Source organism: Phyllostomus discolor, chromosome X, assembly GCF_004126475.2.
Source record: "Phyllostomus discolor isolate MPI-MPIP mPhyDis1 chromosome X, mPhyDis1.pri.v3, whole genome shotgun sequence".
Classification (NCBI taxonomy): domain Eukaryota; kingdom Metazoa; phylum Chordata; class Mammalia; order Chiroptera; family Phyllostomidae; genus Phyllostomus; species Phyllostomus discolor.
Window position 1 is genome coordinate 59,809,771 of NC_050198.1, and position 12,216 is coordinate 59,821,986.

At 43.1% G+C, this 12,216-nt stretch overlaps 2 protein-coding genes across 9 annotated transcripts; one reads left to right on the forward strand and one right to left on the reverse strand.

The window, feature by feature from the left end:
• Positions 1–786: 786 nt before the first annotated feature.
• ARMCX3 (armadillo repeat containing X-linked 3) lies at positions 787–4,123 on the reverse strand. Of its 8 annotated transcripts, none has more exons than XM_036017179.1 (5): positions 3,971–4,122; positions 3,357–3,464; positions 3,026–3,086; positions 2,713–2,783; positions 787–2,432 (listed from the first exon to the last, which is right to left on the reverse strand). In XM_036017179.1, the coding sequence occupies exon 5, from the start codon at positions 2,287–2,289 to the stop codon at positions 1,147–1,149; it is 1,143 nt and encodes a 380-aa protein (XP_035873072.1). In that variant the 5' UTR covers positions 2,290–2,432; positions 2,713–2,783; positions 3,026–3,086; positions 3,357–3,464; positions 3,971–4,122; the 3' UTR covers positions 787–1,146. The 8 variants fall into 8 exon arrangements, with proteins under 8 accessions (XP_035873072.1, XP_035873069.1, XP_035873073.1 ...); XM_036017176.1 differs by having other exon boundaries at positions 3,026–3,089; XM_036017180.1 differs by lacking the exon at positions 3,971–4,122 and adding an exon at positions 3,817–3,963.
• Positions 4,124–9,130: 5,007 nt separating this feature from the next.
• Positions 9,131–11,709, forward strand: ARMCX6 (armadillo repeat containing X-linked 6). Its single transcript, XM_028522998.2, is given in 5 exon segments — positions 9,131–9,247; positions 9,971–10,079; positions 10,480–11,025; positions 11,027–11,319; positions 11,322–11,709. Coding segments are annotated over 3 exon segments (885 nt in total). The 5' UTR covers positions 9,131–9,247; positions 9,971–10,079; positions 10,480–10,627; the 3' UTR covers positions 11,516–11,709.
• The last annotated feature ends 507 nt before the right edge of the window (positions 11,710–12,216 follow it).

The window sequence follows — 12,216 nt, forward strand, 5'->3', positions numbered from 1 at the left end:
CAAGTGGTCCTCCACAAACTTAGTCCCAATGTAAATTCATTCCCACCACAATTTTGAAAGGGTCCATTTTGTGACACCTTTGTGGATACCGCACAGTAGGTGAGGGAGAGACTTTTATGTGAATTCCAATTATTCTTTCTAGTCAAAAAATATTTAGTGGGCCCTGGCTGGCATAGCTCAGTGGATTGAGCTCGGGCTGCGGACCAAAGCATCGCAGGTTCGATTCCCAGTCAGGGCACATGCCTGGGTTGCAGGCCACGACCCCCAGCAACCACACATTGATGTTTCTCTTTCTCTCTCTTTCTCCCTCCCTTCCCTCTCTAAAAATAAATAAATAAAATATTTTTAAAAATCTTTAGTGGTTTTTGTGTTTAGTGGAATAACGTTCAAACAACTCTCCACCAACTGGCTTCACATACCTTTCTAAATTTACTTACTTTCATTCCCTGCATGCTCCACTCTAAGCAGACTAATTTTCTCACTGTCATAGGAAGAGTTCCTGCCTCCATGCCTTTCTGACACCCATTCCCCCTCACTCTCAACTCATGGAATACCATAACTACCTACCCCATTCAGGACTCCTTTTAATTTAAATGGCTGCTTCCTCCATGAATCTGTAGCTATTATATCCTACAGAAGCCGTTGTTTCCTCTGTGCTCTGAGAATGCATATTTGACAATGGGTATACTCTCCAGATATTCTCAGTTATTTTGTTTCTATGTTTCGTATCTTTCCAACTAGGTTATAAACAAAAGGGCAAACATAGTTTATTTCTTCTTTCTTTTCTTTTCTTTCTAGCATTAACACACAATTTTATTGATGATACACAAATGAAGTCAATGCAAATGACAGGAGGGAGCTTACTTAGGATGAATTGGTTCACTGTCACTTATTCAGAAGAAATAGTAAAAATATTTCAATGGAGGCAGTGAGATAAAAAACAACAAACATGTTTTCAGAACATGTAGTGACATTCATTCACCCAGCTTAGACTTAACCAACTCAGATAAATATCAGCATTTATGATACAATATGATATTCATTACTCAAAATTGGTAGCTGGAAGGATTCCTTTACCATATCAACAAGATGGAGAAAAGGAACAGTTTACAAGGTGTGCTGCTTTTAAACTACAAAATCAAGAAGTTATTCCTGGCTGTTTGGGAACATATGCTCAGCCAGTTTAGCTATGAATTTTCCAACTTTTACTTTCACCAAAAAATCATGGTGACTTTCTATCCCCAGAATCTTATCAGCACATACCTGAAATTCTTTTAAAAAGAAAAAAAGTGAACCTTCATTGAAATGATTCTGAGTAGGTTCATTTTCTTCCCATTTAAAATTGTCATTTATATTCTCAAATATGACCAGAAGTTTCAGAATAATCTCTTTGTTCTCCTTGTTATTAAAGAGGGGACCCAGTGAAGATGGTACTTGGGCCCTGAGAAGTTCTCTAGTCATGGCTGGATTTTCAGCCAAATTCAAAAGGAGTTTCAAAACCTGAAATTTGGTTTCTTCATTTCCTGCCGAAAATAAACGAAAAAAGTCCGAAATGGAATTAGCAAGCATGTGCTGATACTCATTAGTAACAGTCATATTCGTAAGTAATCTTAGTCCAGCCAGCTGCACAGATGAATTCAAGCGAGAAGTGATTGTGTCATCACACACTTGATTCATGTATATCTTAAGCCTGCGCTGATTTTCAGCATTCACACTCAGGTTATTCAGGACAATTAAAGCCTTTTCCTTAACGATGGGATCCCGAGTATTAAGAATCTTTGCAACAATTGGGAGACCACCTAGATCACGAATAATATCTCTGTTAAATGCATAAGCAGCATTGTTGCCTAGAGCAATTAAAGCTGCTTCAAGAATATAAGGCTTTTCTGACATCTCAACCAAGCAAAGAACTTTTTGCAGCTCTTGAGGGGACAAAATAGTATCATCTGAGTTGGGGGAAGCCCGTTTCTGAACAGCTCGTCGAGCGCGGGTAGCCCTTGCCCTTGCCCTGGCCCTAGCTCTGGTCCCAGCCTCAGTCCCAATCCGGGCCCAAGGTGGGTACCATACTATACTCTTGTTCTCACTGTTGTCATCATCATCATCATCAGACCAGTCATTGTACCTGGCCCCAGGGCAGTCCCCAACATCATCTACATCCCCAGGCCCACCCTCAGCCATTTTCTCTTTGTTCTGTTTTCTTCCCCAGGCCAGTCTATAAATGCAATAGCAGGCACCAGCCCCGATCACCAGTCCTGCAGTCACCCAGCCTACTTTCCTGGTGTAGCCCATGCAATCGTCCCTGACAATAGTAGGGACCAAGGAACAGAGTAGTCACTCAGTCTTGGGGAAAACTGTGGGCCTGGGTGCTGGCCTGTAGAAGGATATTGTCTTCAGCCACTTCAAGGCCACAATGCGTGATACTGGAGGTGAACCTAGAGGTGGAGGAAGAAAATGGGATTTGAGTTTCTCTTCTCTTTGTGTTGACCCATGCAAGGAGTTATACAGAGGGACAGGAGGTAGTAAATGAGTACTTGGTAAGAAATGTAGTTTTTAATAAACTCTCTCCATCCTCCTCCTCATTTCACCCTCCACCTACTGTCCCCAACCCTACCCTCCCCAAGTCTAGATAAAGGCAATGGAACCCATAGAGTCTCCTGGGTCCTCAGCATGCCAACCTTGGATGTGCCTAGGGAGTAGCACCTTTGCACTAACCTCCTCCAGACAGGCAGTCTGCCCCTTCTTCCCTCCCCTGGAGTTGTGCCACACCCAATAACCCTTGTGACATACAGAGAGACAGTGAGAACTGAGGGCTTGAAGGATTGACTGTTCATTCCTTGCTTTCCTGATTCACTATCCAGATTGTCAGATTTGTTTAAACTTCTCTATGCCATCCAAAACATGCACATGCCTGCCCCTTCCCTAGCCTGAAATAGGAGGGATGTTAGGGAAAAAAGGTAAGATTTGGGGAGCTAGGCAGATTTCCAAACCCTCCCCCATTACAGTCTGCCCCCACAGCCACACCGACCTCTACTGATCTGAGGAAACTTCCTCCCTTGCTTCAAGTGGTGCCACCTGCTACAGCAGACCTGCTGGATGACAGATCGAAAACATGAGAACTAAGTACTGTTGAGAGAGGAGGATTATAACCAAACTATCTGATAGGTTTCCCTTCTGTCATTCTCCCCCAGCCCATCCCACTGCACGCGCGCGCACACACACACACACACACACACCGCATGCCATTTCACCACAGCCCCAAGAATGCAACATAGACTCAGACTAACCTAGATTATTGACATCTTTGGTTTCTCTCTACCCCCACCACCGCCCCTCTTAGGGTACCCAAATGGTCTTACCCTCAAATCGACCTTCACCAATCAGGGTTATTTTCCTTCCTCTTTACTTGCCTGGCGTAGTGCCACAAACTACGTAAAGACTGGAAACCTGGGAGAGGCTCAGACCCACTAAACACAGAGCCATAGTCAGGAAGATACGGTCACAATTAGAAAAAGGAAACAGCCGCTACCGAGTATTTGGTGGACGGACCAAGGCCCCAGAACATGAAATATTTTCCCAATTCTGAGGCCCGGTTGTCAAAGCTTTCCTACCCCTGTTATCCTTCTCAGGATTCTGCTGACACATCACGTTGCACCCCCACCTCCCCCGCCCATGCCCAACCTTTCCCAGTTGGCACTATTCTGGAGAACTGAGAGCTAATACCAAGGCCACAGCTCCCTTTCCGGATTACGGTTTCGGCTCCTAGCAGATTCCCACCTTCTGATCTCTGGCCTGCTCCCCAAATACCTCCCTGCACACCATTTTGCAGCATCGACAGGGGCTGCAGGCGGGACAGACGTCCTGGAAAGCCGGGGGCGAGTGGGAGAGCCGACAGAGGTGTCTCAGGACCTGCGATGGTCTCCGCCCTACGCCGTGGACCACCCACACTTTACGGAACCTCCCAGGCACTGACCTTCCAGGATCCGGGACAATTTCCTGCTCCCTTTCGTTCTTGCCTCTGTAACAAGCCCGCTATCCCGCAGGGCAGTGGGGAGCTGGTACTCAGACGGAACAACGACCAGAACAAGAGGGACTTCTGCACACGTCAGCTCTTGGTCACGTGATAGCTACGTCATCCACAAAGTCTGGTCCTCAATTTCCCCTCCCACCAGCGTTGCCGCAGAAGAGGACCCGCCCCCCTTCATTTCCTCCCCCTTACCAGGCCTCGCTACTCTTTCTTCTTTGCTAATCCCATCTCGGAGTAGTTGAGTTTGTCTTCCTCCGATTACTAGAAACGGATGGCATCTTCCCTTAGGGCTACTGGCCACTTGTACTTTTTGAAAAATTTGCTTTTTCCTTCTCTAGGCTCCTGGGACAGCGACCTCTCCTTCCACCTCGCCTCCTCCAAGCTATTAATGTCTACCATTTCCTCTGAAATCTAGTCCCAGATCTAAAACGAAGAAAAAAAAAATCAAAAAAGGAGACCTGGAGTGAGAGTGTTTTTTACTTTCTTAATATTTTTTGTTCTCCCCTCTCCCAACCCCAGCCTGCATTCTTTTCATGAGAAAGGCTACTTTAAAGCTCTCATTTGAGAATAAAAAAGAGTGGGAGTTTGGGGGCTGATATTGGGTGGATGGCATCCAAGAGCCCCATATTTTTCCACTTGTTGGGAGTGTTGTACATGCCACTCAAAGCAATCTTAATGTCTTCTAGGGCCTAAGAGATAACACAGCCCTGAATGAGCTAATCAGTGTGTCTGAGAATGTATAACTCTTCTGACTAGCCCAGACTTCTAAACAGGAGAGCTACAGTCTTCTACTTGCATCAGTTAACCAGAAAGAAGCATGGGACCCTCAGAAGCCAATAACACAAAAAACTTGAGTAGAAACCACAACTATGTAGTGGTTATCTGTCAGATGAACAGGCGTGAACAACCGACAAAGTTAGTGGATACAAAGAACATCACAAAATATATTTGGGTACAAATAAAGAATATTATCTTTCAATGCAAAAATGTTTTAGAGGAACACTGAGACCAAGAGAAAATTGGCTGAACTAGCATCTAGCAATTACTGGGAAAACATTTCACCAACTGGTTTGATAAACTCAATGATTCACCTGTCAGCAATGATCATTTTTTGATAGTGAGGGAAGTAATAAAATAACATCAGAACATGGGGTCTGCAGTAGAGTATTCCCTAATAGTTCAGTATAAGGTTACTATCTCAGTGTAACTTTTCAAATCCTTGGAAAATGTGAAAGTAAATCAAGAGACTGGGAAGTTTTGGAACAGGCAAAACTCCAGGGAAATTCACATAAACACAATTTCTGGGAGGCAGTACTAGAAAATGACTGAAATTTAGTAAAGAGAAACCAAAACAACTATATGATTCTGTGTTTAGGGAAAGATCGTATGCAGTGAAGGTGCTTATTTAAGCATAGAGTATATGAAAAGGAGAGTCGGGAGAAAATGGTAGTTCCCACTGTCTGAAGGAGAGGGAGTCTTTGCTAAGATGACTGGAATGTTTAGCTTTTCTTGGAAAGAGTACTTCAAGCTTCCTTAGCAGAAAGCTATTTCTTAAAAAAAAAAGATTTAATTAATTTATTTTTAGACACAGGGGAAAGGAGAGAGGAAGAGAAACATCAATGTGTGGTTGCCTCTCATGCATCCCCTACTGGGGACCTGGCCTACAACCCAGGCATGTACCCTGACCAGGAATCCAACTGGCAATCCTTTGGTTTGCAAGCTGGCACTCAGTCCACTGAGCCACACCAGCCAGGGTGGAAAGCTACCTCTTAAGGTGAACTAATTCCTTGTTCTTATTGCAGGCTCACCAAGCAACTTCCTGAGATATGGTTTCCCAAGTTGTAGCTTGACTACAGGAAAATAAAGGGCTGGTAAAACTGACAGAAACCTCCTGACAGATGTATTTCTTAGGGTAAATTATTCAGGTGTAACTCCTGTTGAAAAAGCTTCCCTTATGACCTAATTATAGGAGGAGAAGGCAGAGATCCATGGTTTGGGCTTTCAGACCTAGATTTATATATAACTTTCTATGAATGGACATCTTTCTTTGACAGAGCATCTATTCTGAGAATACAGACAAAATTGGGGGTTGATCATGAAACAATGAGGACAAAACCCTGAACTGTAGATGCAAGTCTGTGGAATCCTGTCAGGGAAGCCAGGTAGCTTTGCCTTAGAAGCTTTTGCATCAACATTTTAGAATTGTACCTCTTTAATGTTCAGTTAATGTGAAAATTAAAGACATGCTGTGGCCAATAGAACCCTAGGACCTTAGTCACAGTTGGTCAATGGGTTAATATCCAAAGTTATTAAAAGGCTCCTGCAAATCAACAACATCTGAAACAGTTTAAATTTCTCTCTTGGAAAAGAAAGAAAGTGTACTTTATACTTTACATATCCAGACTTTTCCACAGCAAAAGAGTGGTTATTGTACCCAATACAGATCAATTCAATACTCTCTTAATTAAATCTTAAATCTTAAATACTCTCTTACTAAAACTATAAATCTTGATAAAATTGAAAATAAGTGGAATCATGGCACCCTAAAGAGTCTATCAATTCCTCCTGCCTAGACCCCACAGAGGTGATCTTGGTCTTCAACATCCTTTTGTTGTTTAACAAAACCTGTTCCCCAGGTTTGGTTTCTGTTGTTTGCAACCAAACAAAATCAACTAATACACAATACAAATATAAATAACAAAATATAAAAAGCAATATAGCTTTTTAAGATAACAAAAATCTTCTATAATTTCTTTTCCTCGCCCTTGACAATTCCTATAGTGTTACCATCTGCCTATCTTTTGTTTGTTTGTTTGTTTTCAGAAACTTTATAGGTTACAGGTCACATATGATGACATACTGATTTAAGCCTTTTGACAGTGGCTTCCCATAGTCTTTTGCAGGCTCAGGAATGTTCTGAGGAACTGCTTAAGGATTTTACTTTTTCACTTTTGAAATGGTTGGGCAAATAACATGCCCTTAAATATTTGCTGATGAATGTAGAATGGAGAGCCAAGTAGAATTTAAACACTAGTCTCAAGGTTTCTTGTTAAGAATTGTAGATGAAAATGACAAAAAAAATGTGAGAGAAGTTAAATGGTAATTTCCATGGGGTTTAGGAAGTTTTAGAGAAGGAGTGGATTCAAACAGGGAAGGTCTGACAGCCTGGGAAAATGGTGGTCAGGAGTTAGATACCGGAACAATTTGAAAATATACCAAAGGATAGAGTTATTTTATACTGGGAAGAAAAGGTGAGTGAAATTTTTTTTGAAGTTTTGTTAAGCTTTACATAGTCCTTTGTTCTTTCTCATGTGTATATTCAAAAAATAAAAAGCTATTTATATAAGTACCTAGCAGGCAAAAAATTGACAGTTGAATTTTCAAATTTTGTTTAAAGGGCTAGAAAAATAACATTATAAGGCAAAGGTAGCAAAATAAATGAGGTAGGGGTTTAGAGAGAGGGAGTATGATTGGTGGGTAAGTTTGGATTACAAAAGTTTGAGGAAAATCAGAAAGTTGTCACATGTTCTTAACTTCTGAGTACTCATTCACCAGCAAGGCACTCAAGGCTCTCTGGCTCACCTCCTGAAAGAGACTTCCCTCACAGGGCATCTCACTGGGGAGCTTCCTAGTGGGGTGTCATATTTCAATATTCTAAGAATGAGGCTGCCTGAAGGGTCTATATTTAGAGTATGACTCCCTAGCAGTGACAGCTGAATGTCTGGGGGCTAATGTCTGCATACTTTGTCCCGGAGTTCTGGGATTATTCTGAGGGGCTTGTAGGGGTGGTTCAGTGAAATTTTAACAGAAGTCAGGAAATGAAAAGGCCTCATTCTCCTGATAAACTCTTGGGATCCTGTGCACTGTGCTTTTTGTGAGGGAAAAAGGACATAGATCTCAGGGATGTTGCAGTGATTTACAGACACCCACGGACCCTCACCACTATCTCCACTGGAAGATTCACAACAGTAACCACTGCTAGGATGACATAGCACATGAATAGCAGATACTAGAGATTTTGGACCAAGGTCCTAATCAAATGAAAAGTCCATCATTGAGTCTCACTTTATCAAAGGGATAACAGGGAATTCTCTAATTTCTGGATGATATATGGATTACATCATACAACTTCAGAATAGATTTTAAATAAAGAACTTTGAAAGAAGAGTAGGCTGACCTGTGGAGTTACTAATTTTTAAGGCGAATCTGAAGATATATGATTCATTTTAATTTGGAGTCTGCATATAGTGTGTCCTTTGAAGCCAGAAGGAAAGCCATCCAGCAGTCTTCTATGAAGATCTCAGTAGTCTGACACCTAATACTATGAGTTCAGCCAGGAAAAAGAAAGGGATAGCTGTGCACTTATTTAAAATGGTCATATTTAAAACACTGACTACCTCACTATAGATTCATGTTATCCACCAATTTATAAATCATAACGCAAGCACACTAATTTTATTTTTAAGGGCATGCTTTTAAATTTTAATATGATGTTTGAAAGCTGCTATTTCCTGTGCAGTCAAAAGAAAATATTTTTAATGCAGTACAAATTAACCAAATCAATGTGGCCTCCCTATTAACTGGGAAATCTTTATAAGTATAGATATACATATAGGTACTTAATTTCTTTTTTTCCAAGTGGTATAGCTGTATTGCTTTTCTGATTACAGTACTGTAGCTTGAGTCTATAAAAACTGAAGGAAAAAAAGAACATAAATGTATCAAAAAGATTAATAAAAACTTCACTACTACTTGGGCTTTCTTTTCTAACCACCTGCCCCACAATTTTGGTGCAGTGACTGTATGTGGGGAGAGGTGAAAATTAAGAGAGGGGCGCAGGAGATTCAGAGCCAAGGAAAGGGTAAGACATTTATCCAAGAAATGTAAGTAAATGGCAGATCCAAGAAAAGATGCTGCTCCTTCTTGTAATTAGAGAAAGCCAAATTCAAACACTAGAAAGCCATGACAACTTCTGGTCTCTGCTTTTGTTGTAGAGGAAGAGTGACGGGGACCAGTGCGATGGGTGGCGGCAAGGGGCTCGCTGGTGCCTGACTCACTGCTTAAAGGAGGGGAAATTGGGGACCAGAACTCACTGGTGACGTGGTTTGTCACGTGACCAAGAGCTGCCTATAGCTGAACTCCTGTTGTCACCTCTGTCTGGATACCAACCCTCTATTATTCTGCAGGATTCTGAAAGGAGGAAGCTAGCCTCGGACTGTGCAGGTAGGTGGGCGTGTGTGTGAGCTCTGCTTGGAGAGAGGTGAGAGTGGGAGAGCGCCAAGAGCGCCACTGATCCAGGTTCTGACCGATTGGGGCTGTATCCCTTTCTCACTGCCTTTATAAATACCAGCTCCACCCTCGCCAATCCCTGTACCCATTTTAGTAGAGAACTGTCAGGCTTCCGGCAGGGTGGTGAGGGGAGTGAATGGTGGTTACTGAGACGGCGAGGAAAGAAAATGTCCACAATCAGGGCACTCTTATCCCGAGCCCTGCTCAGTCCACCAAGCACTCTGTCTCCTCCGTCCCCAGTCTGTCTGCAGGTTTGTAAGTCTGTTGGCCCATAGGTCACTGCAAAAGTCGAGGCGAGGGGAGAAGCAAACTGTCTTGGAACTCTGCACGTCAACGTGGCGGTGGGATGAGCCCTGGATCCTGGGTGGAATTGGCGCAGGAGAGAGGGTTGGGATTCCTGCAGGCCAGTCCCAGTCGCCCTCTCCCGGCCCCTTCTTTCTCCACGCTTCCTCCCAATTCGGTGCATGGAAAGGGGTGTGGCAGCCTATGCTGTGGAAATGGGGGAGAACAAGAGGGCGGGTAGAAGAGAGGTAGGGGAAGCCCGGATAAGGAAAGCCCAGAGATGTGAGAAATCTTTTCAAATCAAAAGCTGAAAATTCTGAAAAGTGAGTATTGGGACCTGCGTTTTAAGTGCTGATCCATGCACTGCACTTTCAGTTCTTCACTGCCTTTCCATCTGCCCTTCTGCCAAACTGTCCATCAATCACTGTGGAAGGAGCACCGACAACAGAAGACAAGGAAAGAAGAATTTACCTGGCTTTGGTAGAGACTGGTGGGAGAAACTGCCTGTGAATCTTTGGGGGTAGCGATGTGGTGTAGGAGGAGATTACCTGAGGGTTAGCTTCTCCATGTCATCCTCCTAGCTATCATAGCACAACCCCAACTCCTACCCTTTTCTCTGGGACCTGTAAGAGAAATGTGGATCCTGAGGATAGAGAGAGGATCTCTCTCTCTCTCTCTCTCTCTCTCTCTCTCTCTCTCTCTCTCTCTCTCTCTCTCTCACACACACACACACACACACACACACACGGGGGGAGGGGGGGGGGAGAAGGAGAGAGAGAGAAATAGTTTCCTAATAACCCACCTCTCTCAATCAGAACTCAAACTCCACTCTGTTTGGTCAGGCACAGCCCAAAGCCCTAATACTATATATTTTTTTTACCCATAGATTCATTACAAGAGAAATACAGGAGCCTGGGAGAGGCTGAAGACCACTACTTTCCACAATTACAGTTGCTGGCCCTAAGATTCCTCTTCCTTCAGGTGGGAAAAGGCCCTCTCTTGTCCTGTCACAAGGCTGGCACAGACTTGAACATGGGACGGGCTCAGGAAGTGGGTTGGATGACAGCAGGACTGATGATTGGGGCTGGTGCCTGCTACTGTGTTTACAAACTAACCTTAGGAAGAGATGACAGAGAGAAATGGGAGGAGAAGGAAGAGGAATGGGAAGATGACCAAGAGCTGGATGAGGAGGAGCCTGAGATGTGGTTTGATTTCACAACTATGGCTTGGCCCTGGAATGAGGATGGGGATTGGACTGCACCTGGTGGAACCGAGCACAGACCTATAGGTGGGGTCAAGGCGAATCGAACGCACCCAAAAAGACAGCATCCATTCCCATATGAACACAAAAATACTTGGAGTGCTAAAAGCTTTAAAATTTTCAGTTGTGCTCTTGATTTTTTCAAGTGTCCTTTCATTCAAGGAAACGTGTTTTGTTCAGCCCAAGGATGCTAGTTTTTCATTTAGCCACAATATCAATCGTCATTTGGTCAGTGTCTCCATTGTTGGAAACATGATCCCCACTCCCAACCCCACAATTAAGGAGGCTTTATGTGCCCTGGATAATGTGGATACCAGTATGGAAAATCAGTGTCAGATTAAGATGTTCATCAATGAATTGTGCCAGGAAACTGCATCACATTGCTGCAACTGATTTCTGCAGCACATCGAATTAAATTTGTTAATAAGCATGACAATTATTAATAACATGCTTGCCAAGTGCATTTAGACCTGAGGTTTCCTTTGATATCAGAGGGAAGTGGATGTGCCGAGGTTCAGGTTTTGAAACTGTTGATGGGTTTGCCTAAAAAGACAGTCTCAGCAGGGAAATTGCTGGGTCACCAAATGCTGCTCTCATTCATGTTTCTCTTTATCATGAACAGAAAGAGACAGGTTCTTCTGGACACCCTGTCCTCTTAAATGTCCGCCTTGAACAGAGTGGGACTGAATCTACCCAAAGCCTGTCTCATGAAGACACTCTTGTGTTCTCATTCAAAGACTGCAGTGGGTGCTATAGAAGATCCAGCCTTAACCAATCACCACATCATGGTGTGAAAGTTAGACTTGCTAAATCGAGGATCATGCTCTTATTGGCCTGGGTGGGATTCCCACAGAGTTTTTTTTTTCTTTTTTTCTTTTTTTAAATTTTATTTTAATCATTGTTCAACTACAGTTTTCTCCTTTTTACTCCCAATCCAGCCCCCCCTTCTACCCCTCCCCACTTCCCTCCCATTACCACCCTCCCCTTAGTTTATGTCCCACAGAGCTTTGAGTAACTTCTTGGTTTTGAAGTCTACAGGCAATGTGCATTGTAAATTAATCCCTCACTTATTCCTGTGGTAAAGGGCTCATTTCATTTGCCAGCTGTGGATAAAGCATCATGAAGGATGCTTTCCTGTGGTGGTCTCCCTGTCTAAACTGGACTGTTTTGTGTTGGGAATGCATTTGTTGCTACATAAGTTGAATTTTTTTTGTTGACTCTTGCTTCTATACCAGCTGATGGCTGGTGAACCTATTCATCAGAAAAGAGCACTCCCTTTCTATGTGCTGTACTGACTTAACCTCATCCACACAAGTCTACAGTTATGTGTTTCATCAATAAACTTGTGTGCTTTGACTGG